Raw genomic sequence first — 27,641 nt, 5'->3', positions numbered from 1 at the left:
GAATGTTTCCTATGGGAAATTTGCCCTGCACCAACTTTCCAGCATCTATTGTTGTTGTTTTTGTTGGCCTGGGCATTTCAGCATGTAGTGTAAATTGGTTTTAATCTAGCTGGTTTTATCCATTCTGCTTAACCTTATTATTTTCTTTTGACTGCCTTTCTCATATTTTTATCATCATCACCATCAATTTATTGCAGTGAACAGACCAGAAATACGATCAAAACAAAACCCGCCCTGTGCACCATACTCTTAAATACAGCGCAAATAAAAGCAAGGTGCAACATTAATGTCCTTGGTTTAGGTATACATAAATATAAGAAATGACCTAAGTAGCCTCCAAAAATTATTCTTCTCCCCAAGAAATAGCTAGTGGCTTTTTAAAAAGCCATTGCAATGTCTTTTACCGCTGTATTTGAAAAGCACTTTCATTGACACTAGAGAGAAGCTCCGCACAGGAGATGACATGGCTCTTCCATTGTCCAATCTGATCGAGGAAATGTCTAGTGTTACCCAGATGGTCAATTATTCATCAGCTAAATAGCCAAGCATCAATTACCTGGCTTGATTCTCTTATTCATTAAGGAGATTGAACAGCCTAGTTTAACAAAGCAAGAGGAAAGTTGCTAAGCTACAGGGGATACCTGACCAAGCTGCCCACACATGGCGAAACTTCGCAGTCCAGGAGAAGGAAAAGTTAGACAAACGGCAGAGTCCTGTGGATGGAACTTAGGGAATGCTTATGAAAAGCCACATCTACCAGCAAACAGTCACATTATAATTCAACCTGAATATCTTTCCTGAGAAACTGGGGCAGGGGAAATCAGGGAAAAGTAAAAATGCAATTAGTAGGCATACTGAAGGGTTATGCAGAGCATGAAACAGATACTAAATGGATACTAAGGGGGCACCCATTAATTATGTAACACCTTTGCAGGTGCTTTTTTCAGGACCAACCCCCACATGATCTGGAAGACACACCAGAAGTAAGGTACTCCAGTGGTAATGCAAGATATCCCATGGCTAAGGTGAGCCCTGGAGGTGTCAATTCAGAATAGTCAGGAAAATCTCCCAGGAAGGAGAATCCAAGGTGGTTGGATGTGCTTCTGAATTGGGTTTTCACCCTTGAATGGGTAACTCACAGAGTAATCCAACTCCTAATACATCCAGCTGAACAAGTTTTGGATGGAGTGGAGGTATGCCTTTGCCACTGGTAGGGAAGCCCCACTATGGAGAAGCACTCCAATGTGCCTGCCCAAGAAGTAGGTGGGAGGAAGCTACCAATGGTGACTTTCCTCACCAGCAGTAGCCAGTAGAACTCCCCTAAACAGGGCACATTGGAGACAGGGAGAGGCAAGGCCGGACTGGCACAGGATCCACCAAGGGTGCCGACTTGCCCCCCCACATTGCAGGGACGCATCACGTGACGCGTCACATTACACATCATGTGATGCATCCTGCCCCCACCTAGTGCGCTGACTCGCTCGCCAGGTCAGGACACACAGGTGTCCAGGTGCTCATACACTGGGTGGGGAGTGGGGGGCACAGAGCTGGGCTCTACACTCTGCCTCCTCCTCCCCTTGTGATATTGGTGGAGAGGAGGCAGAGCGGGCCACAGGGTTTTAGGGGAGCCCAGCCCCCTGCTTGAAAAATGGGGGGGCTGAAGACCTCTCAGCCCCCACCACCTGGAATGCCTGGGATCCACTAGATCCTGTGTCAAGTCCACTGCCTGGCAGTTTATTTCCTGCCTGCTTACCTCCCACTCTCTCTGGCACAAGCGGCAGGGCTGTAGAAGTGGTTTGGAAAAAAACCTCTAAGCAGAAAATGTATCTACGATTGGCATAAAAAAATTGAAACTACGGGTGGTGCAAACTTAGAAGTCCTGGATGACCATGTGTATTGGAAGAAGTTGATAGTGTTTGCACAGCCATTCGATGAAGCCCAGGAAAATCAACGTGGAGAATGAGTTGCATTGGGGCAGAAATGGATTATGGGTTCGATATGTGTTGTGTGACAAAGGGTGCACACATAGAACATCTGTGACTGTTTCTAAAAAAACTTTAAACATTCCCCTACAATTCTGTTACAGGTAACATAAGACATATTACATTCTTCTTTTTTATAGTGCGTTGACTGTATACTTCATTATGAATCACCCTGTATATATGAAGGCACCAGAAACATAAACATTTGTGGAAAGTGTTTTTTTAGGCTACAACCCGATGCATACTTGCTTGGAAGTAAGCCTCATTGAAATCTTTTGGAATTACTCTCAGCAAACCTACCCACACCACCAGCAAACCAATTGATCCAAAGTTCATAATGAAATTTTATCTTCTTGAAAATTCTACTCATGCAGCTGGTTGCGGAAAATCTGTAAGGTGACAAGGTGAAGTAAAATTCTTTAGGTTAGGAAGGATAGGACCATCTCTCCTGGTATGCCCCACGGAGGACCTTAAGGTCTATAAATAACAACATTTTGGAGGTACCGAGCCTCAATGAGGTTAGATTGGTTTCAGCTAGGGCCAGGGCCTTTTCAGCACTGGCCCCGACTTGGTGGAATGCTCTGCCACAAGAGACTAGGGCCCTGCAGGATTTGACATCTTTCCACAGGGCCTGCAAGACAAAACTGTTCCGCCTGGCCTTCAGCTTAGACTCACTCTGACCCCTTATATGGGATTTGGCATATAAATTTTCCTTGGCTTTTTTGCTGGCCCAGGTAGGACCAGCATGGATAGCTGGCTCAAGTGAATATCTGATGTTTCAGATATTCAGTTACCTGCAACAGTACCAAAGTACCCAGTTTAGGAACCAAACTGGCCCCTAGAGCACATCAAGAGCAATAGGATATTGGGTCAGGCAAAACAACTAAGGTGATTTAATGCATCTGATTGCTTGAACAGGATGTATAATGTGTGCCTGACACATGGAAAGAGAAATCATGTCAATGCTATACACTTTGAACTATGAGGCAAAATATTCTGGGTCCCACGTTTTGTTGTTTCCTTAGTTGTAAAGTTTAACTATAAAGAGAGTCTTCCATCATACAACTGCCTGTTTCCTCCTAATCTCTGAACTGGGTCAGATAATAAAATGATTCACGTGAAAAGATCCATAAACTTTTCATATAATTTTGTGTTTGGAGTGAGTTCACTAGAGCATTGTCAGGGTGTTGTTTATTTCCTCCTCCTTCTCCATCCCCTCCCTCCAGAAAGACCATCAATAATTTACTGGGAGGAGAATGATCTCTCAAGTTGGTTGCAGCTTTCCTTTTATTCATGTGAACAGAGTTGCTTGATGGCCAGCCATCTGGGTCTTTAACTTGTTCCTGTTTATGGTTTTGAACTTTTCTGTTTGTGGGGTTTAGACAAACCAGACGGAGCCAGAAAGGTTTGATTTGATTTGATTTTTTAAACCTCATGCAATAAAGAGTCAGCTCAGTTAGATGGAGCAGTCCATGCCTAAAAAGAAAATCAGTCAAGCCAAAATTCATAAATTCATTCATTCATTCAGGGAGGCAGGAAGCACTTGGGTGGAATTCTTACCAGAAAACAAAGAGTGACTGACAAGAGATTTGTTCCAAGTGAATATCATATCTGAGCCTTCAGTGTTTATCTGGAATGTGTCTTTAAAACCGTGCCTTGTTTTTGAGACCCCTATAAAAATATGCTTTATTAAAATGGCCTCTCATCTTATGCCCCAGCCCCAGTAATCTTAGTTAAAGGGACATTTTAAGTCCTTGTGCATGAAACTGAAGATCAAGTGTCAGTTTCATTATCTGAATAGCTGTCAGCGGCAGGCTGAGCAGGAGAAACCCATTGCTAAGGGCTCTTGTATGCAATCCTACATTTCCCCTTTTATTTATTTACCTTTAACTCACAAGTTCCAAATAGCAGGAGGGTTAAGCAAAAAGACAAAGGCCTGCCATTTATCCATCTATTAATTACCTCTAGCATGGTAGGGCCGTCTGTAAATACAGTGCTACTTTAGATAAAACTTTCATGCAGCTATTTAGGCCCTTTGAAATATAAATGATTTCCTTTAAATTTTTTATCATAAATCAAGGCATGGAGCTATGCGACAACACACTGATTCCCCCCCTGTTGGGAGGAAGCTCTCTCTCGCTCGCTCTCTGCCTTTTGCCTTTCAAAGCCTAGTTCATGTTCCACTTCCAATTGCCTGGCTCTAAGGCTTGATGGGAAGTGATGGCGTGCTGCAGTCTTGTCATCAGGCCCTCTGCTCCTTGGGCTGCCTTGTCATGTTGCCAGCAGATCTAAGGAATTTAAAGGGGGAAAGAAGGGGGGGCAGGGAGGTAGTGCTTTAATGGCCCTGTACCAGCAGAGAACAGAGAGATGCTGCTGGACTCACTGTGGAGAGGTGACCGCCCCATCCCGTAATCCTTACCAAGGCCTCTTTGTCTGGCTTTTGAAAATCTCCCCAGACCCCTCACTGGTCCTGCTTCCCACCCTGGGTATCTTTTGCCTGGCTTGAATGTCTCCTTGAACTCTGATAAGGCCTCTTTGTGTATTATAATGATTTGATCATATGTGTCATAATATGTTTTTGAGACCTGTTTGTTTCCTTGTGATGATGAGGGGCTATAACCTGTTGAGCAGTAAAAACTGATGAAGGTTTAGGCCTCTTGGATAGAGGATAGAGCTCGCTCTCTCTCTCTCTCTCTCTCTCTCTCTCTCTCTCTCTGTGTGTGTGTGTGTGTAGAAACTAACCTACTGTAATCAAGATAAACTTTACCTTTGTGGCTCTGTCCACTTTTGCCACTGGCTCCTCTCACAACTGGTATGTCGCCTCCATAAGGGAATGTGGCCCTCAGGGTGAAAAATGTCCGTCCCCCCCCCCCCCCCCCGTTAACAGCACCAGGCAAATAGTGTTTTAAGATTGCCTGGGTCTTTTAATACTACGTTAGTAACATTAATTTTATGCTGGGATTTTATTGCTGTTGTTTCCTGTTTCAGTATATTTTACTGTACATGATTCCACATTTGGTAAGCTTCTCCAAGAGCTTCAGCTGAAGAGCGGCTAATATGTTTCTGGAAAGAAGGCAGGCAGGCGGCCAATTATACTCGGCTCCTTCCTGGATTTTGCTGGATAGCATGGCTGGTTGTGATCCATGTCCTGTCTCCACAAAGGTCTGAGCAGGCAACAGAGTGAGATCTGGGATGGAGAATGGACCGCTAGATATTCCTCCAGTTTTTAGTAACTGGAAATGCTATGTCAGGGAGAGGAAACCTGTGAATCTCCAGATGTTGTAGGACTCCTGCTCCCATCAGCCTTGGCCAGCATAGCCCATAGTCAGGAATAATGAGAATTGTACTCCTGGAGTATCTGGAGAGACACATGTTCCCCTGTCCTTGTTGCTGGTGGTGACAATTTAAGACTGGGCAACCCCACTACAAGAACATTAAAAAAAACCTCTGGGATCAATTAGTATGAATGGATTGTTTTATTTCTTTGTTTCTATAGCATGACAACCAAGGTGGCATACATGGGGCAGGATTAAACTAATGAGTGCTGTCAGTGAAAGGGAAAGTGCAATGGGGCTTTTGCCCTCTCCGCCTTCCACATGTCCCTGCATGCCTGTTTTCCACCCCACCCCCAAAATTGGCTCAGGAGAACCTCCAGAACAGTGTGCAGGGGGAGGAGAGAGGAGATTATACACTCTTACATTAACCAGAGATGCTTCAGTCATTATTGGCATCTGTTTGTCTCTAGAGATAATGGAGTGCACCTCTGGGGATGAAGTCAAACCACTGCATTAGCAGCACCAGGGTGCAAGCCTGGGCAGCGTGTATGGAGGTCCTGGGTTGCTCAGCCTCACTGATGTGGCCCAAAGGAAACCAGAGCAACATATTTAGCACCAACTTGGCTGCAGGAGTTGCCGGAGGGAGGTGTACAAGACGCCATCCAACCATCTTAGGGACTCCACTCCAAATTTGTGTAGGGTTTACTCCTTAGACTTTTTTTCTCCTGAAGATATCTCTCAAGGCAACAGAAGTTTGGTATCTGATTTTTCATTCTCCTAGATAGGCTAACCTCTCAGATTGACAAGGCTCATCTGTCTCTCACTTCCCCCTACAGCACATGCAGAAACCTCCTTCTTGACCATTAGACCCACTATTGGTCTTGTCCTTTCAATCTGCTGGAGCCTGTCTTCACAAGCAGGGGATATTCCCAAACTCACTGAGGGTTTGAGAACCATTGGCTACCCTCACCTCAGACAGAGGGCAAGTGGCAAGAGCTGCACCCATGGATCCCAAAGGTGGAATGACAGCACCCTGCCCCCCCCATCACTGCTCCTCACCAAGCACTGCTTCTGCCTCCTGGATGGCAACTGTGGGGGCAGCTGATACTCCTAGGAATTGTGTGGTAAAGGGTTGGGTTTGGCTGTGTGGCCTCTAGTAGCTGATCCTGGCTGTACATCTGGGAGTGCACAACTGAGAGGGGGTGCCTGAGAGTGCCCCCTTACAAACCACATGAATTCCTCCAGCCTGGAATCAGACTGTGTTCCTCTTCTCCCCCCCCCACTGCCCCAAATACTTTGTGGTTCCTTCCCTTGTGGTGCCCTGTGCTGGCTGTGAGCTGCTTCCCTTTGCCCTGGCGGCAGCTCTGAACATGTGGCTGCTCTAACCTGGGGCACCTGTTGCGTTACTCTCCTGTGCTCGCTTGCCACACAGTTCCAGGAGTGAGACAGATGGGAGAAAATTTGGACAGCTTTTGTTAGCCAGGAGGGAGAACTAGATCCCCTTCACAACAGAGAGGTGATGAAGATTCTCCCTCCCTGCTTCCAAGCTCTAATGGAGCAGAGACTAGAAGTTCCTGGGCAAAACAGGTTCCCGCAGGTTGTAGTAGTTGGCTGGATACCTACTGGGATGGTTTTAAGGGAGGATTATACAAATCCTCATGTATAAGGTTATCCATTACTCCTAGCCATGATGGCTATGTGTGTCAGGGACTGGCTGGGAAGCACCAGTTGGGAATCCCATGGGAACCCCCAGAGGAAGAAGGCTCAGAGCCAGGGTATTGGTGGTGGGACAATGATGTGTGGTCAGGGGGAAGGAAGAGCAGACAAGTTCTTTTCTAGGTTGACCTAACCTGTCCCACAGTGCTTGTGTACACAGTTGCATAAGTTCCCCATAATCGGTCAACAACCCTTGTTAACCAACCCCCAGTAACAGGTCTTTCCCATCGGCCCATTTTCAGGAGGTATTTTTCTCTGCGAGGTGTTTCCCCAGCTAAGCAGCCACACAAGTCATCGCAGGAAAGTCTACCTACCGTTCAAGGAAAGAGTTTCTGCACTGCTAGGTTTTTAGAAACCGACCGAAGAGAAGCACTAAACATACTTTATCCTTCATTAAAAGAATCAGAGATTTGTGCAGCTGTCAAAAAAGAAAAAGAAAAAAAGAAACAAACAAACAAAAAGATTTAAGATCAATGCATTTAATAGATTCAGATTATGACACCCAGGAGATAGAAAACATCTGGAACCCATAGGCATTTTTTTGCGGCTGGGGAGAAGAACCGGCAGGGCCCTAGATGAGTAGAGATTTCCTTGGACCTGAGTCAAATTTTGTGCAAACAGGTCCCACCTTCATGAAAGAAATATGGGCACTGGTAGTGTGGGGGGATGGGGGGCAGCTGCCCCCTAGACCAAGTAAAACAATAGAAATGCTTAACTGACTGACCAATTGCATGAGTTCTGCCCCCCAACAAAGTCCTGCCCTCCCCCCAAGAATCCTGGATACGCCCATGACTGGTAGGTAGAGGAGCAAGAGAAAGTGTTTATTTATTAGGACTTGGGGTGCAGAGCCAAGGTATGCATGTAGAGGCAATGGGGCGGGGTGTGCACGTGATTTAACAAAGGGGTGTTCGTTATTCCAGGGTAAATTCTCTTCTGTGTGTAGTGATTAGAGTATCAGAGTAGTCTTGGGGAGGCTTCAAATCCCCACTAGGCCAGAATTTGATCCTGGACTGGTGTCTGTCTGTCTCTCTGCCGATCCTTACCTGTTGTATTTGTGAAGATAAAAGAGAGGCGTAACCAATGTATGTTGCCTGGGAGGAAAGCTATGTTATAATATATCCGTTATATATAATAGGCTCATCCAGCAGATCTTGCAAAAGACGCGGTTCTTTTCCAAGCCTTCAAATTATTATTATTCTGCTGTTGTAAAAAAAAAAAGAATAGGTCAGTTGCCTAGACTGCAAAGTGATGATAACGCCAAAGTTGCAGGTTGGATCTCTGTATGGGACAGATGCATATTCCGGCATTGCAGGGGGTTGGACTAGATGACCCTCAGGCTCCCAACTCTACAATTCTATGATTTGAAACTCGGGCCCGAGCCCCTCTGGAGCTGGGAAAAAACGTACGGAGCGCCACAACTGGCCAGGTTTGTCGCCTTGGGACGGTGCGCATTTAGCTGCTTTCTTCGTCCTGGCCAGTTCTCCGGCCTCTTAACGCGCTGCCAGAAAGGAATCCCCGTCAGAGCCGACAGGGCGGCCTTTTAAAAAATGCCTTTTGGCAGGATCCTTCCCAGCGCCTTAGCTGGGGACCCCCTGCTCTCTTCCTGCTTGGCTCCCATCCCTGGGGCTCCCCCCCCTTCCCTCTTGGCCGGCACCAGCAGCAGCAGCAGCACGCGTGCGCACAGGGTGCTGGTCCCATGGCAGGCAAGGCTTGTAAGATGAGTGAAGAAGCCGAGGTGGAAGCAGGCGCGGGGCGGGGGGGCCGAGGCGCAGCGCCGTGGCAAGGGAAGCGTTGTCCTTGAGCACCGCTCACTTTGACAGGCGCCCGCCAGAGAACCAAGGCGGCCTCGATGCCCGACGCCGCGTCCCGGCCAGGTGCGCCAAGATGCTGGGCATGAACGCCAAGGCGCCTTTCGGCGTGCACCCTGCCCTGCAGGAAGCCAAGTTCGCCAGCCTGCACTCCAGCTCGGAGGCGATGCGCCGCGTGTGCCTGCCAGCCCCGCAGGTACGTAGACGGAGCCTCGCGACTGCTCGAAGGCACATTTTCTGACAGGCCCGGCTTAATGTTTTTTTCATGTCTCCTGCACAATCTCTCTCCCTCTCCCTCTCTCCCTCTCCCCCTCCCTCTCTCTGATCCACATGTCTGTTCCAGCAAAGCATCTTGCGCCTTCATATTAATTTTTATGACCTGAGCTTTGAGAAGAGGAATCTCTGTGCTTGAGAGAGAGAAAATGTGTTTGAATGCCGACTTGACGGTATTCCCCACTGACGGCGCTCTGCGCGTTCTTGCTTGCAGCTGCAGGGCAATATATTCGGGAGCTTTGATGAGAGTCTGCTGGCCCGCGCGGAAGCTCTGGCGGCGGTGGACCTGGTCTCGCACGGCAAGAGCCATCCTTTCAAACCCGACGCCACCTACCATACCATGAGCAGCGTCCCCTGCACGTCGGCGGCGTCCAGCTCCTCGCCCCCCGTGGCCATCTCGGCGCCCTCGCACCACCATCACCACCACCACGCGCAACATCCTCACCATCACCCGCACCATCCCCACCCGCACCACCACGCCGGGGCGCAGCACCAAAGCCTCGACGGCGGAGACCTCCTGGAGCACCTCTCTCCCGCGCTGCTGGGCGGCCCCGAGCCGGGCGCGGTGCTGGCCGGCCCCATGCACCCTCACGCGCACCCACACCTGGGCGCAGCCATGGGCCACCTCCACCAAGCCATGGCGAGCATGGCACACGCTCCGCCGCCGCCGCCTCCCTCGACGGCCCCGGTACAGGCTCCCCACGCGGGTTTGCCTTGCCTGGGCGACGTGGAGTCGGACCCTCGCGAGCTGGAGGCGTTCGCCGAGCGCTTCAAGCAGCGGCGCATCAAGCTGGGCGTGACCCAAGCCGATGTGGGCGCGGCGCTGGCCAGCCTGAAGCTGCCCGGCGTCGGCTCGCTGAGCCAGAGCACCATCTGCCGCTTCGAGTCGCTCACGCTGTCGCACAACAATATGATTGCGCTCAAGCCCGTTTTGCAAGCGTGGCTCGACGAGGCCGAGGCCGCCTGTCGCGAGAGGAGCGCGCAGGCCGAGCTGTTGCGCGGCGCCGAGCGCAAGCGCAAGCGCACGTCCATCGCGGCGCCCGAGAAGCGCTCGCTGGAAGCTTACTTCGCGCTGCAGCCGCGCCCGTCGTCCGAGAAGATCGCCGCCATCGCCGACAAGCTGGAGCTCAAGAAGAACGTCGTGCGCGTCTGGTTCTGCAACCAGAGGCAGAAGCAGAAGCGCATGAAGTACTCGGCGGGGCACTGAGAACGCAAGGTGCACCAAAGACCATAGATCACATACATATATCTATATAGATCTCTATAGATGTTGCTCGACGGCAACAGGGAGCGGAATAAATGGACAGCCCTACCGAGCCACAAAGCCATGGACCTTAACCAACCAACAAACGCTTACTTCTTTTCCTCTGGCCACCGGCCGCCTGGTTTATTTATTTATTTATATTATTATTATTATTACTATTATTTATTAATTGCTTATTAATTATTTCCATCATCATCATTCAGTTGGCACAGCTTACTGTTGTTCCTCCCTGCGGGAGCGGCTGCAAATCAAAACTACCAACCGGCCTATCCATCCAAAATAAAACGCGCGCGCACACAAAAAGTTTGTTTCTCCCCCAACCTCCAAGCCATCTTTCCCCGTTTCATCCTTCTGGGTTTCTCTTCTCACCCGAGTGTGTGTCTTCTGGCGTCCTAGAGAGTGTATGAAGCTTGCCGTTTTTGTTGGAAGAGTTTAAACTCGAGAGGTACTGATTTCTTTTTTAAAAAAAATAAAAATAAAAAATGACGCAATAAGAACGGCAGTGGTTGATGCAGTTCGGAGGGGGAATCAACCGCATCTGGATTTATGCAGAGAGAGGTGGGGGAAAGAGAGAGGACCGGGAGAGAAGGGAACGAAGATTTATTCAGTTTTTGTGGATTTGTATCGGTGGGCAGGGGGAGGCTATTTTCTGAAAGTCCGCTATTGTAATTTGAAGCCAGGTTTGGGTAGTTTTTGTTGCTCCACCGCCTTTTACATGCTTGGTCAATTGCATGCTGTGGATAACTTAAAAAACAAAACAAAACCCGATTCCTTCTTAAAAAGCGGAGGTGGGCCGAGCTTTGTTTTTAACAGCAAAATGGCTTGGTCTTATTTTTCACACACACACACGCCTGCCTCTCTCCAGATGCCGTATAGTTCGTTGTTTCTTGGGTGAGGAGAGAGGAAGGAAGAGGGGGTTATCTGAAATAAATCCATGCCGAATGGAAATCTTTGTTGGGGAGTGGGGGAACTTGCATTCCCCACCCTCCATCAGCGACTCGTGGATGCGTTTACTTTTTTATTTCCAAACACGTGTTGAAAGATCATACTGAGCCAGCAGCAAGTCATAGATTTTTGCCTGAGGTGAGCCACTGCATCCACATGGCGTAACGTGTCTGCCCACCCCCACCCCCCACCGGCCAAAAGGCACCTCATCCCGGTCAAAAAGTAAAACTCCCCTTCTAGTAAGGAAAACTTTCACCCGCACAGGACGATCTGCAACACTAACTGCATAAAAGCTCATTGGAACTGGAGTTTAGTGGGTTTAGCAGGCTTGAAATCCGAGCTCTTTCACTTGAGTCTGTTGAGTCTGAGTGACTTTAAAAGAAAAACAGCAATAGATGTGAGACTTTTCATTTCACCTCCGAAAAGAGTTTACTTTTGGCCCACTGCGGAACCCATTTTGAACTGAAGACAGTCCCGCAGGAGTTTTTAAAATATAGCTGTCAGTCCTCGTCCGGGCTTTGATCTAAACATGTTTCTGCACTAAGTAAAGAGTTCTTTTTGCAAAATGTGTTGTCTGTATTTGTATCCGCCCCTCTCCTTGGAAAATTTATATTTCCTCCCTGTAATTGGGGCATTTTGTTCACTCCTGTCATCTCTACACCTTTCTCTTTGTCACTAACTTTCTGCCCCCGTCTCCCTGGAAAGACATTCTGAAATTTCTCAAATAAAAGAAGCTTTATTTTTCAACCTGAACTGAAGTTTTTTTTTCTCCCTCCCCCGCCCCCACGACCGTTTTGTGGGTTGATTTTGTGGTTGATCTTGCTTTCTGTTTAGATGGAGAAGTGTGGGGGTCAGGGAGAAACATTTTTAGGCGCGCTAAAATGTTTCAGTGAAGCGAGTAATATTTGTGCCAGAAAAGAGAGTGGCACATCTTGCCTGACGAAGAGTTCTGGAGAAGGTGAAAGCTTGCCACGCTTTTGTGACATTGTGGTTGACCCCAATATAAGTATTCCTGAACTAGATTTTCCAAATATTTTCCTATACGATGTACTCCGAGTTCAGAGGGGCTAACTCATCGGAAAAGCGTTACAGGGTTGCTGCGATAGCTGTCAAGCCGTTCCTTAAGATTATTGTATGTACTGTATTACGTTATACCTAATTTCGGCCCGCATCTTCTTCCTAGAAAACCAGTTCTTTCTTCACATTATATCATACTTTGACTGTTAATGATAACACTTAATTCTCATCCCTACATCTGACGTATTTTTGTTTTGATGCATTTATTACCGCTGTTCCCGCGTGCAAACTTTTTTATTGGATGGTCAATGTTTTGGAGAGAGAGAGAGAGACAGAGAGAGAGAGGTACTCTAATATAACAACATCTCTTGCCAAAATCTTAAAACTTTCTTGTGGTAAAGCCTACAGAGCCCACTAATGGTGAAAATAATTTCGCAGTTCATTTAAAAAAATAATCAAATTTTATCGCTGTTCATTAAAAAATAAAACAAAATACCGGACGGATTGTTTTTGTAATAAAGTTTAGCCGAAGCCCTTCTCAGCAGGACAAGGACGGAACTTCTTTGTCTGAAGTTCCATTGAGAAGCAAAGAAATCGCTCAAAACAACTGTATCAAAGGTTGATTTGGAATTCTGCTTAAAAGGAAAGTAGGGCTTTTGTTTATAAATCCCCGAAGCACCTTAAAGGATTAAAAATTAATGCTCGAACCGCAGCGATCTTCGGAATGTCTCGCCCTTGCATATCAATGAATATCCAGCAACAAAACTCCGACCACATTCTGCTTCCTTTGAAAAAATAACAAGAAAAGCTCCTTACTGAGTGTGGTTTTTTTAAAAGTTTTTTTTTTAGTCCCATGAAGAAAATCGTAAGAAAGAGCATTAAACTCTCCTTCAACGCCCTGGTTTCATTTTGTTTTCTCAGCGAGCCCCAATGATTTCCCCCAATCAAATGTCCTTTAATAATAAATGCCCTTGTGTCATTACATTATATTGTGGGTTCTGAAATTTTAAAATAAGGTTGATGCAATATTAATTGGATAACGTGGTATAAAAGGGGCAGAAAGCAATGCTGCCTGCATCCTGTCTTTGCTATCCGCTTGGATTTCAAGAAATACTCTTTTCAGGGTTGGTGGCGGTTGTTTTTATTTAAGAAACAAACTAACAGGTAAGAGGCATTTAATGATTTTAACATTCCTGGTTACTTAGCCTGCTGCATTGCTGTATTTTGAACGTAGCCTCCTGTGTTATTTGGTTGTTTTTTTTTGCCCCCCCCCCCTCTTTATTATAATCTGCCTTCCTCGTGATTCCCCCGCTCGTGAGACTTTTCTTCTTCGATTTTCTAGGTAAACATCCAGTTTCTATGAGGATTTGCTTTAATAGAATCGCGTTCAATTTTAAGACAGGCTTAACAAATTCTCTAGTTCTCGCTCTCTTTCTTCGGATACGATCCCGGGAACTGAAGAGTTTCCCCAAAGTCTCATGTCAACAGAAACAGATTTTTGAAACTTTTTTGAAACCCAGTTGGCCTTCCAAAGTTGATGTTCTCAATTTCAGCACCTGGACAGCTCCCTGCATAGACAGACTGTCCATTTTTTTAAAAAACGGTTACTATAAAGCCAACCTCAGGGCATTCCACTTCAAGAACGCAACTTTCTTCTCCACGGAGTTTCCCAGATTTAATCCTGAGGATGTGCTTTTGGAAGGGATTTCTTGATGTACGTCCCTTTAAAAAACCTCATCTTTTATTGATAAACAGCTGTTGTACTTTATTAGCTTCTTCGTTGCCACGAACCGCGCTGCGCTGCATTTAGCCTGTCTTACAAAGGCAGGCAGGCAAGCAGACTGCTACTTACACTGGGTTAGAAAACAGGAGAGGAGAATGACGCGGGCGATGGTTTCTCATTGACTGTTGCCGGATATAGCTTGCAGTTTGGTGAGTTTTATATTGCCCGTCGGGCGGATGTTTCGGGAAGCAAGTTCCGAACTTATCAGATAAAGCAGAACAAAAGCGATTCTGGGAAAGAGAGAGAGACTCAGAGAAACACACACACACACACACACACACACACACACACACACACAGAGAGAGAGAGAGAGAGAGAGAGAGAGAGAGAGAGGTGTCTGTTACCCTTCTTAATTTTTAACACGTGCAGAATAGTGCCAACTGCCTATGTTAAAGGACTTGTAATTGGACAATAAATGTCTTATGCCTGGATTTTGATTAGTTGTCTTGAGGGGCCCCTGTCCATTCTTCTGCTATAGGTGCCCATGCATTTTCATTCCGATGTAAGCGCAAGCGGGAGCTTGTCCTTCAGTCTCTTTTTTACCCCGAGTCCCATCGTGCAGAGTGAAGGCTTGTCTTCCCTTTCCACCCACAATTTCCCATGCGGTGATGAAATCAGTCTCAGCATCTTCCAGCTTCTGTGCACTTTTTGTTTGTTTGTTTGTTTGTCCAACATCTAAGTCTCGTACATGCCTACTTAGAAGTAAGCCCCGCTCATAAGGATGCAAAAGGGTTGCAACTCAGAGGGCCAGAATTTATCTAGCAGCTGGTTTCTGTGTATGAAGAGAAAGAATTCAGAACTACTACTACTACTGTACTTCTTCTTCTTCTCCTTCTTCTTCTCCTTCTTCTTCTTCTTCTTCTTCTTCTTCTTCTTCTTCTTCTTCTTCTTCTTCTTCTTCTTCTTCTTCTTCTATCAATGTCTTGTGATGGGCTACAAAAAAACTATGATACGTTCGTTCCTGCCGATATTTCTCGTTCCCCTCAGTTGCTTTATAAAGTAGAAGGAAACAGTAGAATGATCTCTCTCTCTCTCTCATAATATGGTGGCCGATGTGAGTGTGCAGATGCTATTCCTCCTATCACGCCTTTCCCCTCTCGCTTTTTCATTGAATAATCGAATTGTAGAGCTGAACTATGCAGGACTCTTTGGCCCAACGTGGGGTCCGAACTCACAACACTGAAATTAAGAGTCTCATGTTCTACCGACCGAGAGAACCATATACCGAGTCAGACAGTACATGGTCTGTCTCCACTGACGCGCAGCGGCCAGGCAGGGCTGTCTCCCAGTCTAGCCCCGCTGCCTGGAGAGGCCAGGAAGGAACGCGGGACCTTCTGCACCCAAGATTGACCAGGGGCCTGACTCAGCAGAAGGAAGGGCTCCTATGCTCCTTCCTCTGTGTGTGACTCTCCGAGTCCTGCGGGCCTGCTTGCCTCCTCCCTTGCGAATCCACTGAGTGATCGCGTATCATACACCAAGGGGGCGGAGGGCTCCCCCCACCCTTCCCCCACCTCTCCACCCGCTGCCCGGATCAGCCCCTTCCAAGTCACCTCCCCTCGTAATTGCCTCTGCTCCTCTGGGCCAGCCGGGGCTAGAGTCGCGCTGGGGGATCTGATCAATTAGTCATTAAGCGGCTCCATTAGCTTCCTGATAGAAACGCCCCGTGTCAGTTTCCTTGTTTGTGAATGAAAGCATTCATTATGAGCGCCGCGGAGGGGCAGGGCGGCGGGAACCTGATCCGGCCAGGCTGGAGGGGAGCGGGGAAGGGGACCAAGCGCACAGGCAGCGCCATTCCATCCCGAAAGGAAGGCTTCCTTTGACCAGAACTTCCAGCCGAGCGTCTTCTGGTCTCTTCTTCCAAGCCAGACGCGAGAAGAACGAGGCTGCCATCCCCCACACCCCACTCCTTGAAAAAGAAGCCCTGCGGAACTCATAGGGACTTGAGAAAACATGTCCCAGCCATAACAGGAGAAGCGATTATGGGTTAAGTTAGGACGTTTTAAAAATCCAATTGGACCATTGATTCGTTCTTCGTCAGAAGTCCATGAACTTTGAAAAGGCTTCCTGCTTGCCTAGATGTAGGATAGACTCTATCCGATAGAGTAGGTGGGTGGTCTGTAGAAACTAGCCTACTGGGCAAAGGTGAATTTGCATTCATTGCATTCACTGCCCACTTTTGCAGCCAGTCCTGCCTTCCACTGGCATGTGGTCCCTGGAAGTCGCCCAGAAGGGAATCATGGTCCACCGTCTGAAAAAGGTTCCCCGACTCTGTTTTATTCAATATTAATAACATCTACCAAATAGGCCTATATTTTAGAGAGCAGAGAACTTGCAGGGTTTGTTTTATTTTGGTCATGGCGAGTCTAAGTGCTGTCTGAGGCAGAAAATCTTAATGTCGCTCCTATTTCCATTAACTAATGGAACACAGCAACAACACCAACACACAGAGAGAGAGAGAGAGAGAGAGAGAGAGAGAGGGAGAGAGAGAGAGAAATTATCCACAATAAACCCTACTGGATCTAAGGGGGACTGTGGAAGAACTCTCCTTGGTAGATTGTGCCCTCTGGGTCAGAAAGATCTGTCTGTCACACTGCCAAACTTTAGTGGCACCCAAATATGCCATTTGAATCAGTCGCTCTGCTTTGCTTCCTGGTAGAGACTGCCTCTGCTTTTGGTGCTCTTCTTGCAAAACTGAGAGACAGTGAGGTATAGTGCTTAGGGTGTTAAAAGTAAGGCCTCAGAGTCCAGGGTTCAAGCCATGAAGCTCACTGGGTGAACTTGGGCCAGGCTCCATATCAAAGCCTAGCCTACCTCACACAGTTGTTGTGAGGATGAAATGGGAGAGAGGGAGAACCAGCTACGCTGCTCTTAGCACTTTAAAGAAAGGGTGGGGTATACATGTTTCCTGCTTGGCAGGGGGTTGGACTCGATGGCCCTTGTGGTCTCTTCCAACTCTATGATTCTATGATTCTATGAAATAAATGAATAGATTGGGAGACACAACACAGAATCTTGTGTATGCCCAGGAGAGGAGTATCCAACTCAAAGAGAAAACTTAACATTCCCAGTAATGCTGCCTCACCCGTGAGATAAGAGTCTCATCTCCATGGTGGTCGAGTCAATCCTCCAGATGGAGATATGATAGCAGTGTACGAACCTTATAGTGTTCCTTTTTCTACTGTTCATGAAAGACATTTGAAGAAAGTGTGTGGCCTGCTGTTTCTTGAATAAGAGAATGAAAGATGTGAAACAGAAAACTTGCTTTCTGCATGTGAGTCCTACAAAAGACGAACGTTCTATACACATTCCAGTCAAGGAGTTGGTCCATCTGGACATTTTGCTGCTCTGTAAGAAGTTTTTCTTGATGCAGACATGATTACAACATGACAGCAGTCAGGAAAGACTGTGCCATTTCCCCCTGATCTGACAGGACGAGGGGACCAGAGAAGGACAGGGAGCCTTTTACCCTGTTATGGTTGTGTAGGAATGTGGGCAGGTGCAGCTTGACATGCAGTACAAAAGTGTGGAAGAGGCTCAGATGACACTCACATTCCCTTACCGCAGCCTTCTCTGTTCGTTAGCTCAGTTAGCTTGCAAGTTCATCAGCTCTTGACACAGAGAAAGAAGAGAAGTTTGCCAGTTCCGATTTATCACAATTTTTCCATAATGCAGGGGTTGCCAACAGAGTGCCTGTGGGCACAATGGTGCCCTTGAGATCTCCGCAGATGCCTTCTGAGCTCCCTCCCTCCTTCCATCTCTCTCTCTCTCTCTCTCTCTCTCTCTCTCTCTCTCTCACACACACACACACACACACACACACACCTTAGTCAGAATGAAAAGCTGAAGTTTATTTATTATTAAGAGATTTCTATATCATCCTCCTCCAAAAATACACAGGGTAGTTTACAACAAAATAAGGCAACATACAACATACTACGTAATATTATTCACAGGAACTCAATTAGCAGCAGCATAATTTGAAAACGACTTAACCCACAAACCTCTACAAACCTGACCATAAAAGGGCCCAATTTAATGAACATAGAGGTGAGGCACATTTCAGGGGGGAGACATTCCACAGATGTACAGTCACATGTTTTTCAAGGCTCAATTTGATTCTACTGGATTTGATCCCTTCGAAAAGCAACGTGTGTGTGTGCACGCGCCTGTGTCTGTGTGCTTTCCCTCTTCCCGCCTCTCTTTCTCTCTGTGTGGGTGATAGATGTGGGGAGGGGTGATAGATGTGACCAGAGGGGCTGTCACCCATAGCACTTGCTCAAAAATCCAAATGTGCCCACAGACCTATAAAGGTGCTTGGCTCTGCTGTAATGCAGCTTATTAAGAACCCTAGTTTTATCCACATAGTCATCTTTCTGAATTTTAAAGTTAATTCACACAAATGCACCTTAAAAGAAGAAAGCATACATCCCTTTAGTTTAAGCTGTCACTTGCCTCTTTGCTTCTTATGGATGGTACTCTGCTGCTTTTGACAGAACCCGGACAGGCAGGAGGAGAAGAAGCTTTTCCTGGGAAAAGGGATGAAGTGATGGGGGAAACTCCATCTGCTAAATGTCAGGCTGCAGTTAAAAGACCAGGAGCAGGGCCAGCCAAAGAGTTTGCAACTGAATCAGAACTGAATGCCTGCCTTTAATACAAGGAGTGGATTGTAGTTGCACATAATAACTGCTTTGGGATTAAACCCCCTCCCCCCTTTCTTCAGAGAGAGAATTCCTACAAAAGTAAGAGAGCTCTAGGCAAGCATGATGGGATGAAGCCAAGAGTTAATCATCAGCTCAAATGTTAGGCTGCAATTCTGGAGAGATCTCAGGGTATATAATTAAAACATAAGACAAGGCAGTCTGTATCAACCTGATTTGGTGAAATGAACCCACTTCATCCAGTCAGATAGACAGTTAACATATGCCTCAACCTCAGGTTGCATTTGCCCCAGAGTCAATTTCTCTGTTGATAGGGTTCCTGTATGCTCTACAGCAACATAACAAGTGTACATTCAGCAGGTGAACCTTCCAGGCAGAAGCAGTGGTGGGCAAAATCTTCACCTGCTGAATTTCTGCCTGTTGTGAAGCTATTTGATTTGCCATGCTTATCCCATGCTTCCTCCAATGAGCTAAGACGGGTTTGCAAGAGTTTTCTCATTTTAGCCTGACTGTGAAAGAAGTTAGGCTGAGATTCAGCAAGCAGCATGAGGCAGTGGTGTAGCGTGGGGGGTGCAGGGGGGGCCGGGCGCACCGGGCGCAACATCTGGGGGTTAGGGTTAGGGGGCGCAAATCCACGGGTTAGGGGGTGCAAATTACTTGCCTTGCCCCGGGTGCTGACAACCCACGCTACGCCACTGGCATGAGGCCATTCAGTTTCATAGCTGAGAGGGAGTGCTGCTATGGTTCTTGAAAGGGGTGGGGAGCTGCCTGGGAAGGTGGCTCATCATCACTGGGTTCAACCATTGTTTGGTCCCCACCACAGACACCAGCTTCCTTGGCAGGAGCAGCTGGATCTGGGAAGCTGCCCACCACTTACATTTCCCACATTGCCCCCCATGCAAAGCAGAGTGCTCCATGGCACTGCAGGAAATTTGAGGAGTTGGGTGGCTTCCTAGATTAAAGTGCTGCTGTCAGATAAGCCTGTGGCAATGGAAACAGCTTATCAGGAGTGCCAACACAGGGGCATCAGTCCCTACCAGGAGGTTTGGGTAGGAGAAGTGGTCCACGGGTATTGGGTGCTGATGGCAGCTGTGCTATACCTCAGTGCAAAAATATGCCATAGGGATCTCAGATGCACAAGTATCAGCAACTCTTACCCCTCCTCCTGTACTCTAGCTGCTTCATATAAACCTCACTATGTCTCACTCCTACACAACATTTGAACTCATACTTTGGAGATTTCTTTATGGTTGCAGAAGCACGGAGAGCATAATGTTGTCTCATACCTGTATTGTTCTTGCTTAAATAGGATCTCTCTCTCTCTCTCTCTCTCTCTCTCTCTCTCTCTCTCTCTGCGTGTCCACGCGCATGCATCTGTGTGTGTGTGTGCACATGCACACATGCACATGTGTGTGCGCACACACACACACCCCTTGCTAAATCACTGGTCATGGAAGCACAGAAAATGGATCTATGGCAATACCTGTGCCATATATTGAAATTAAATCAGCTGGAGAGCCCAGTTGCTTAGAGCATGCTGCTGATAATGCCAAGGTTGCAGGTTCGATCCCCATGCGGGACAGCTGCATATTCCTGCATTGAAGGGGGTTGGACTCAATGATCCTCAGGGTCCCTTTCAACTCTACACTTCTTTGATTCTTTGATTACTAGCTTGTCCAATGTAAACAGCTAAGAACATAAGGAAGAGCTTATTGGATCAGACCAATGACCCATCTAGTCCAGCATCCTGTTCTCACAGTGGCCAAAAAGATGCCAATGGGAAACACATAAGCAGGATTCAAGCACAAGAGCACTTTCCCTCCTTGTGGTTTCCAGCAACTGGTATTTGGAAGCATCTCTTCCCATCATGACTAGTAAGTCTTTGATAACCTTTGATCGCCCTCTCCTCCATAAATTTGTCTAGCTGCTAGCAGGAAGCATATGCATAGCATTTGTGGAGTAGCCATTGGTTTTCATTATCTGTAAGATAAAGTGCTTCTTTGTGCATTCTCCTTGCCTTGCCAACCATCTAGGCAGGACCTGCTGAAAACTCCCATACAACTAAATAAGTTGTAAGTTTCTTCAGCTGGTTGTTTCATCAGTGCTGACAGCTCTACTTTCAAACTGAGTGTTACCCTGAACTTCCAAATTAAACATTACTTTCGATGGACTCTGACATGCAGCGTAAGAGAATAACACTTCTTTGAAGCACAGAGACCAAGTGAGAATTACCAAGACCTGGCACACTGGTGAATTTTTCAAGATCTGTACAGATTCAGAATTGAAAATAAGAGCCAAGCTGGAATTTGATGATCTCATTAGAAAACTTGTAAGGCAGAAGTGAAGGCTGTTTTTGAGCTTGAGACTGTCTCTGGTGAGCCAGAAGTGTTGAAAATGAGCAATGCCCGTGTGATGCCAACATAATGGTGGACATTCGCATAACTTAAGGAACACAAGGCAGCTCCCAACTCTACCTGAAGATGCTGAGGATTGAACCCAAGACCTTGTGCATGCAAAACAGATGCCACACCCGTCCTCCTTAAAAATCTGAATGCACCACCGAGAAAAGCTGGGTTCTGTGACTCGTATCAGTAATGCAAATTAAGAAAGATTCCATGTGCTTGGTTAGATTCTGTTACTTACTCAGCATCTGATAGTCAGGGATAGGAACTATATAGTGCTCACAATTCAACCACTTATCTCATTTTGAAGTGAGTGAACATGAACATGAACGTGAAATTTATTACAGTCAGAGACCAGCTTGTGATACACAAATGGAACTACAATCCCAATAGCAAAACAAACATTTAAAACAATATACAACAATGGATTTCAAGTTTAAAAGTGCGATAGGCATATAAACACATAAAAACTTTAAGATAGACTACCTTCCCCAGAGTTGGTCACGACTGGCCCTAATGGTCAGGGGTCCCTTTACCTTTACCTTACCTTAGAGAAATGACCCAGAGTTGCCCGTGGATCCGAGTTTGGGAATTTTCTTAACAAACTAGATTGAATCTCATTAGTGCAGTTAGGTAATTTTATTTAGACTTTGGGGACATCCTGGTCTTACTTGGGGTAGTTGGTGCGGGGGCTCTTTCAGAATGTAGCAAGCCATCCTGGATGTTTCTGAGGGGCTTCTTGCTCATTCTGCTAAGAGAGACTCTGAGCATCTACCCCCAAGAGTTCTGACCAAATGGCACCATTGTCTTAATTCATAGGAAGGTATTCTGAGCTCTCACACACTTTTCACGGATGACCATTATCATAATGAAAAAAGCAGATGTGATGTCCAAAATCTCAGCCCATGTTGTTTTCCTCTCCTACTATATTATAGGCTTATCAACATATCAGATGCAGCATATCCTTTCCCTGATTTCATTACATCGTGATTTTCCCTCCATTTAAAAAATATTATTTGCCTTATTGTCATTCACTAAAGTGGAAAAGCACAGTGTAATGATGTTAGGACATGGATAACTTGTCCTCCACGTTGCAAAGGAGGTAAAAAACAATTGTACTCCCCAAAATTGTCATCGCAATTCTTTCTTTTTTTAAAATATATATAATAACAAAACAAAACAAAAACCGTTTAAAACACATCAAACAATTTCAATATCTTATCTTTCATTCACTTATTTCAATGACCTCCTCACACCTCCCTTTTTCTATTCCACTTCTGTTAATTGTTTCAGCGATTCCTTTCCATCTTCCTCTGTTTTCTATCCTATAATTATCTTAACACATTCTAACCTTATTTTTTCCTTTAATACTCTATTAATCTATTTATACTTAATTCCTTATAACATTTCTACTAAAGCCATATAACTTCATTCCAACATTTGTCTGACATTCATTAATTTTACAGTATTTCTGTAAATAGTCTTTAAACTTTTTCCAGTCTTCTTCCACCGACTCTTCTCCCTGGTCTCGGATTCTGCCAGTCATTTCCGCCAGTTCCATATAGTCCATCAACTTCATCTGCCATTCTTCCCGGGTGGGTAAATCTTGTGTCTTCCAATACTTCGCGATAAGTATTCTTGCTGCTGTTGTTGCATACATAAAAAAAGTTCTATCCTTCTTTGGCACCATTTGGCCGACCATGCCCAGGAGAAAGGCCTCTGGTTTCTTCAGGAAAGTATATTTGAATATCTTTTTCATTTCGTTATAAATCATCTCCCAGAATGTCTTAATCCTTGGGCATGTCCACCAACGCAATTCTTTCTTAAATCCTTATTAATTTTGCTGAATCTTTTTAATTTTGCTGTCACATATTGTCCAAATGCTTTTGCTGGTTCATTTAATTGCTGCATGATTTAACAGTATTTCATATTTTGTACTTTCCACCCAGTGATATTTGATACTGGAAAGTTGATCATTTATAGGATTTGGTAGCTAACATGCAATGGTGTATAGTATTTGGCAATATGGAAAGGTGATACCCTGTATTATATTGAGTGGAAAAAAGACTGAGGTGGTTTTAGTCCCCCTGCTACATAACCCATTTCAGAAGATGGATGGAGGAATGTGACCCTGTTAGTTCTCCTGAATCTCTTACAATAATGATCACATTATAAAATAAACTTTTCTCTGGTGATCAATATTCTGGGCAGGGCCAAGTTTATTTGTTTGTTGTGTGTGTGTGTGTGTGTGTGTGTGTGTGTGTGTGAAGGCAAAGGATGACATACAGGCAGAGAGTGAATGAGCAAGCAATTGAACAGAGGGGCTCCTCTATATGAGCCACTAACAACTGATTCCTCCTCTCCCTGTTCCCTGCTTGTTTCCTAATATCCTGCGCTGTGTCTCCTGAGGACAGCACATGGGGGATGAAAGCAAAGAAAACCAAACACGCCATCGGCGGCATTCACTCAATTGATTTTTACACAAAATTTGCCTTCATGCTCGAAGGATGGAAAAATGATCCCATTAATAATAAATCATGAAAACAAATGTGGGGAGGAAATCAATAGAGGCACATTTGGTGTCATAGGGAGATGAGGAGGAGAACCGGGGAAAGGAAATCTCACTACAGGCATCAGATTAGCAGCACTGAGGTGTTGTGCTTGTTACATAATGCAAGGACTCTGCCTCTTTCCATTATATGCATTTTGGGAGTGTGCTCAGGAGAAGAAGCTGCCGCAGCACAGGTAGAAAGTGATGCACACTCCACTGCACAGGGCAGCATTTCGGAAGCAGGCCAGCTGATCCCACAGTGGGAAGATTCAATTGAGAATGAGTAGAAAAAGAGGGGCAGTTTGTGAGCAGTTAAATCACCCGTCACTTAATTTATAGTCAAGTCTTGCGGCTGCCGCTTTCTTTCCATCCAAATAGGTAGTTTAATAGAAGAAATGAAACTGTATAACAGTTCTTTCCTAAGCGATCCAAAACTTTTACATTGAAATAATCCATAATTTGAGAAGATGTATTCAGTATCCATCAGTTTATTTGACTATACAGTATTCCGACAATATTCCAGGATTCCAGCTGAAGAGACTCAGCATTCACAGCTCTATCCTTCCTGCTTCAGTCCAGCCAGTGTTGTTGGGGGTGTTTTTTTGTTCTCACTTGTTGTTTCAGCTTAATCAGTCTTGGGACACTAAGCACATTTTGCCACAGGCATAACTGAGCAAACACTGGATATTCCAATCCTATCCACTCTCTGTTGGTTATCGATGCTAGAAATCAGCAAACTGAAGTAGTGTTTTCAGTGCTATTGGAACTTGCAGATATCAGAATTTAAATATGCCAAAGTGTGTGTGTGTGTGTGTGTGTGTGTGTGTGTGTGTGTTTAACAAGCGTTTCCTTTCTGCAACTGAAGATCTGGATGCAGAAATAAATGAGACAAGAGAGAGTTACTAAATGTTCTATAGACAGAGGCAGGCATATTCTCCAAGGATGCTCTATTGAAGGGAGTGAGGTCAGATCCAACAGGGGGACAAGTGCAAAAGAAGCTTCACAGCTCCACAGCATGAGCTGTCCTGTGCCATGAAGTCTGCACGATGAGATGTCATGGTTTTGGCATGGAAAAGGAAGTACCTTCCCACACTTTTCTCCACTCTGATTTTATACTAAAGTGGCATTTCTCAAACTTTTTGAACTTGGCTCCTCCCCTCACAACTGCACACAAATACCCCAAATAGCAAGGCAGCATTTCTAGAAGGAAGCAAAAGTTATTTTTATCATTCTCACCGTATGATTGCTCCTAATCCTATCCTAGCTGGCTGTTGAGTCTGTTCCTTATTGTGAGTTATTGTACAAAAGAGTGCCATATATCCCTATTTACCGACAATCAAAATGTACAAGTTGGAAAGGAAAACCTGCCATCACCTACCCAAAGAGAAATAATGCAAAGTTCCTGAATGATTCAGTGATGAGTTTAAAAGAATAGGGTTTTGTTCTGTATAGTTCTGCTTTGGACTTTCGGGAGAGGCTTGCCTGCCCCAGTCTTCATATGAACATATGCCACAGCTCCAGGCCCTGAAGCCAATAACAATTCATGGGTGGTAGCCAACTAAGTAAGTCATACTCAGAGTAGACCCATTGAAATAAATGGACTTCAGTTACTTATGGTTTTTTTATTTCAGTGGGTGGAATCACCCACTGAGCATGATATGCATTGGCTATCACCCAAGAAGGTATTGAAAATTGATTTGGCCATTGTCTGAGCTAGATTCATTTATGTTTGATGCTCCCAACTGGCAAGCAGGTTGCATGTGCAGGTAGCAAAAAATTAGCCTCTCACCTTGTTCAGCATGCCTTACTAGCTGATGGCATAATTTACATGCTGTGCAGAAACGAACAATTTTTAGAGTGGTTTAAAAAATCATGAAATAATATTTTTTAAAAAATAGATATATAAAACCACAATCTTATAAAACAGCAAGCAAGCAAAAAAAACAAAAACAGAACAGAACCCAGGAAAAAAGACTCATCAGTTCAAAACTAGCTAGGTTTGGAAGCCCTGGGAAAATATATAGGTATTTGGATGACACTGAAAAGATAGCAAATTTAGTGTCCTGTTATCTTTTGGAAGAACATTCCCTATGCCTGGTGCCGCCACTGAAAAGGTCATCTGTTCTGATCACATCTGCCTAACTTCAGAAGACGGAAGGACTCAGAGAAGGGCCTCTGATAATGATTTTTTTTGTTTGTTTTGGTAACTGCTTTTATTTTCATTTCTAATACACAAAAAACAATAACGACAACAAAGAGGAAGAGGAAGAGGAAGAGAACGGCTCAAAGCAAATAAGGAAAAGAAATGGGTTACTGCAGATTATCCTGAGTTGTTTTGTTTCCACTGTTCTTATTTTTGGAAGATAAATATTGTAACTAACAAGTTCATAGGAGCAAGTTCAGATACTTCTGCACCCTCTTTTAAATTCGCCATTGCATAGGCTTTGAACAGAGGTTAATACATTTCCTGATACACTGGGAACTGGCATTCCCAGCATGTGCACCGAAAATACTACTTTCCTCTGCTAGACTAGTGAATGCATTTGTGAAAGCAGTCTTTTGCAACTATTCGCATGAGTAAACCCACTAATTTGCAGACTCTGAAGAGATGGTGGTCTGAGTATGAAAAATGTGTGAGAACTTCATATTAAATAATGACCACAATCAACAAAGACACTCCACTGTGTAGGGGCAGCAAAGTACCCCAGTCTCATGGTGAGAAGTAGAGACCAGTTGTTTGAGCCTTGTTCTGTAGAATAAGGTTCGTGTAGCTTATCACCCTTCTATGGGGTTGACGTTTAGCTGGCCTCATCATTACCCTTGAAAAGCAGTCAGATCAAATCTTGCCACCAAGGGAAGGTGGGAGAAGATTTGCAGCAACAACAACGTTAGTGTAAGTTCCATATCGAGCATTAATAAAACATGTTCCCTGGGACTCGTGTACAGCTTGGATCCTGAGGAAAACATAAAAAGATAGCACATCCTGATCAGACATTAATATATTTGGGCTTCCCCAGCACCACCTCAGTTTAAAAAGGAAGACAAGAAAGGAGATTGTAGGTACTCCTTTCATATGCATAAAAAGCAACGCCAAAAGTAGAGATTGCAGTATTTATGGGAGACAGGCGAACATCTCTTTCATGTCTGGTGTTTGAAATTTCTTTCACAGTTACCTGTGGGAAAACAATGCGCAGAGCTCACCCGAATATGCTGTATAATTCACACAACTGGAACTACATAAAAAAAAAACCAGCTCAGAAGATAAACCCACTAGAAGAAGAGCAAATGTGATTTAGAAAGGGAAGATTACACGTTTGGAGTTCCAGACACAAGCTAGATGTGCATCAGTCTGTAAAGTAAGGTTGTTCTGCTGTGTATGAGGTTCTAATATCAAAGTAAACTTCAGCTTGTGCTGACAGCAAGAAAATGCCTAGGTGACTTAGCCTAGGGCAGGCACGTGGTAGATGGCTCTTTTTCTGCTTTTGTAACATAGGGAAGATCTTTTCCTTTCCTTGTGTACCTGCAGTGCACCCCTTTCGCTGCCCATGAAGAACAGAGGGTGGAGGGAGGAAGTGGAGCGATTTAACTACAATGATTTAAATGTTAAGTCCTCTAAATTCAAATGCTTTAAGGAAGGTAATTTAGGGCCAATTCATGCATTATGAAATAACACTGACTGTGTTGACAAGAGCATCATAAAGCAGAAATGGATTATGCGTGCAGTGGATATTTTTGTGAGCAGGGATATCTGCAAGAGCCCTATGTCGACAATTCCTGCTCTGTCTTTTTGTGAATACCCATTATACTGCTCATGCCAAAACGGACCATGCACTAGGGAAGCATGCACACAAGCTGTTATCTGTGCAAACTTGGGCTATTTTCTTCCATAGGGCACATGATTTCATGGAGTAATCTAAGCAGTTGGTGAGAAGGGAGAAAAAATCTCCATGGCCCTGGCTTCAGACTT

The 27,641-nt window shown here is 45.3% G+C and overlaps 1 protein-coding gene and 1 long non-coding RNA gene across 2 annotated transcripts in view; both read left to right on the top strand.

Annotated features, from left to right (window-relative positions):
• LOC310699654 overlaps nucleotides 1-27,641 on the top strand; it is a 58,019-nt gene that overhangs the window by 7,969 nt on the left and 22,409 nt on the right. The window lies entirely within an intron of this gene.
• POU4F3 (POU class 4 homeobox 3) lies at nucleotides 8,858-10,479 on the top strand (the record flags this gene model as incomplete). The annotated part of the gene is made up of 2 exons (XM_083486826.1): nucleotides 8,858-8,977; nucleotides 9,269-10,479. 2 exons carry the CDS (start codon nucleotides 8,858-8,860, stop codon nucleotides 10,259-10,261), a joined length of 1,113 nt encoding a protein of 370 aa, XP_083342952.1. The 3' UTR covers nucleotides 10,262-10,479.

Source organism: Podarcis liolepis (assembly GCF_965112155.1).
Source record: "Podarcis liolepis genome assembly, chromosome: 2".
Lineage (NCBI taxonomy): Eukaryota > Metazoa > Chordata > Lepidosauria > Squamata > Lacertidae > Podarcis > Podarcis liolepis.
The sequence above is the reverse complement of the archived record's forward strand: the minus strand, read 5'-3'. Positions and strand labels throughout refer to the sequence as shown.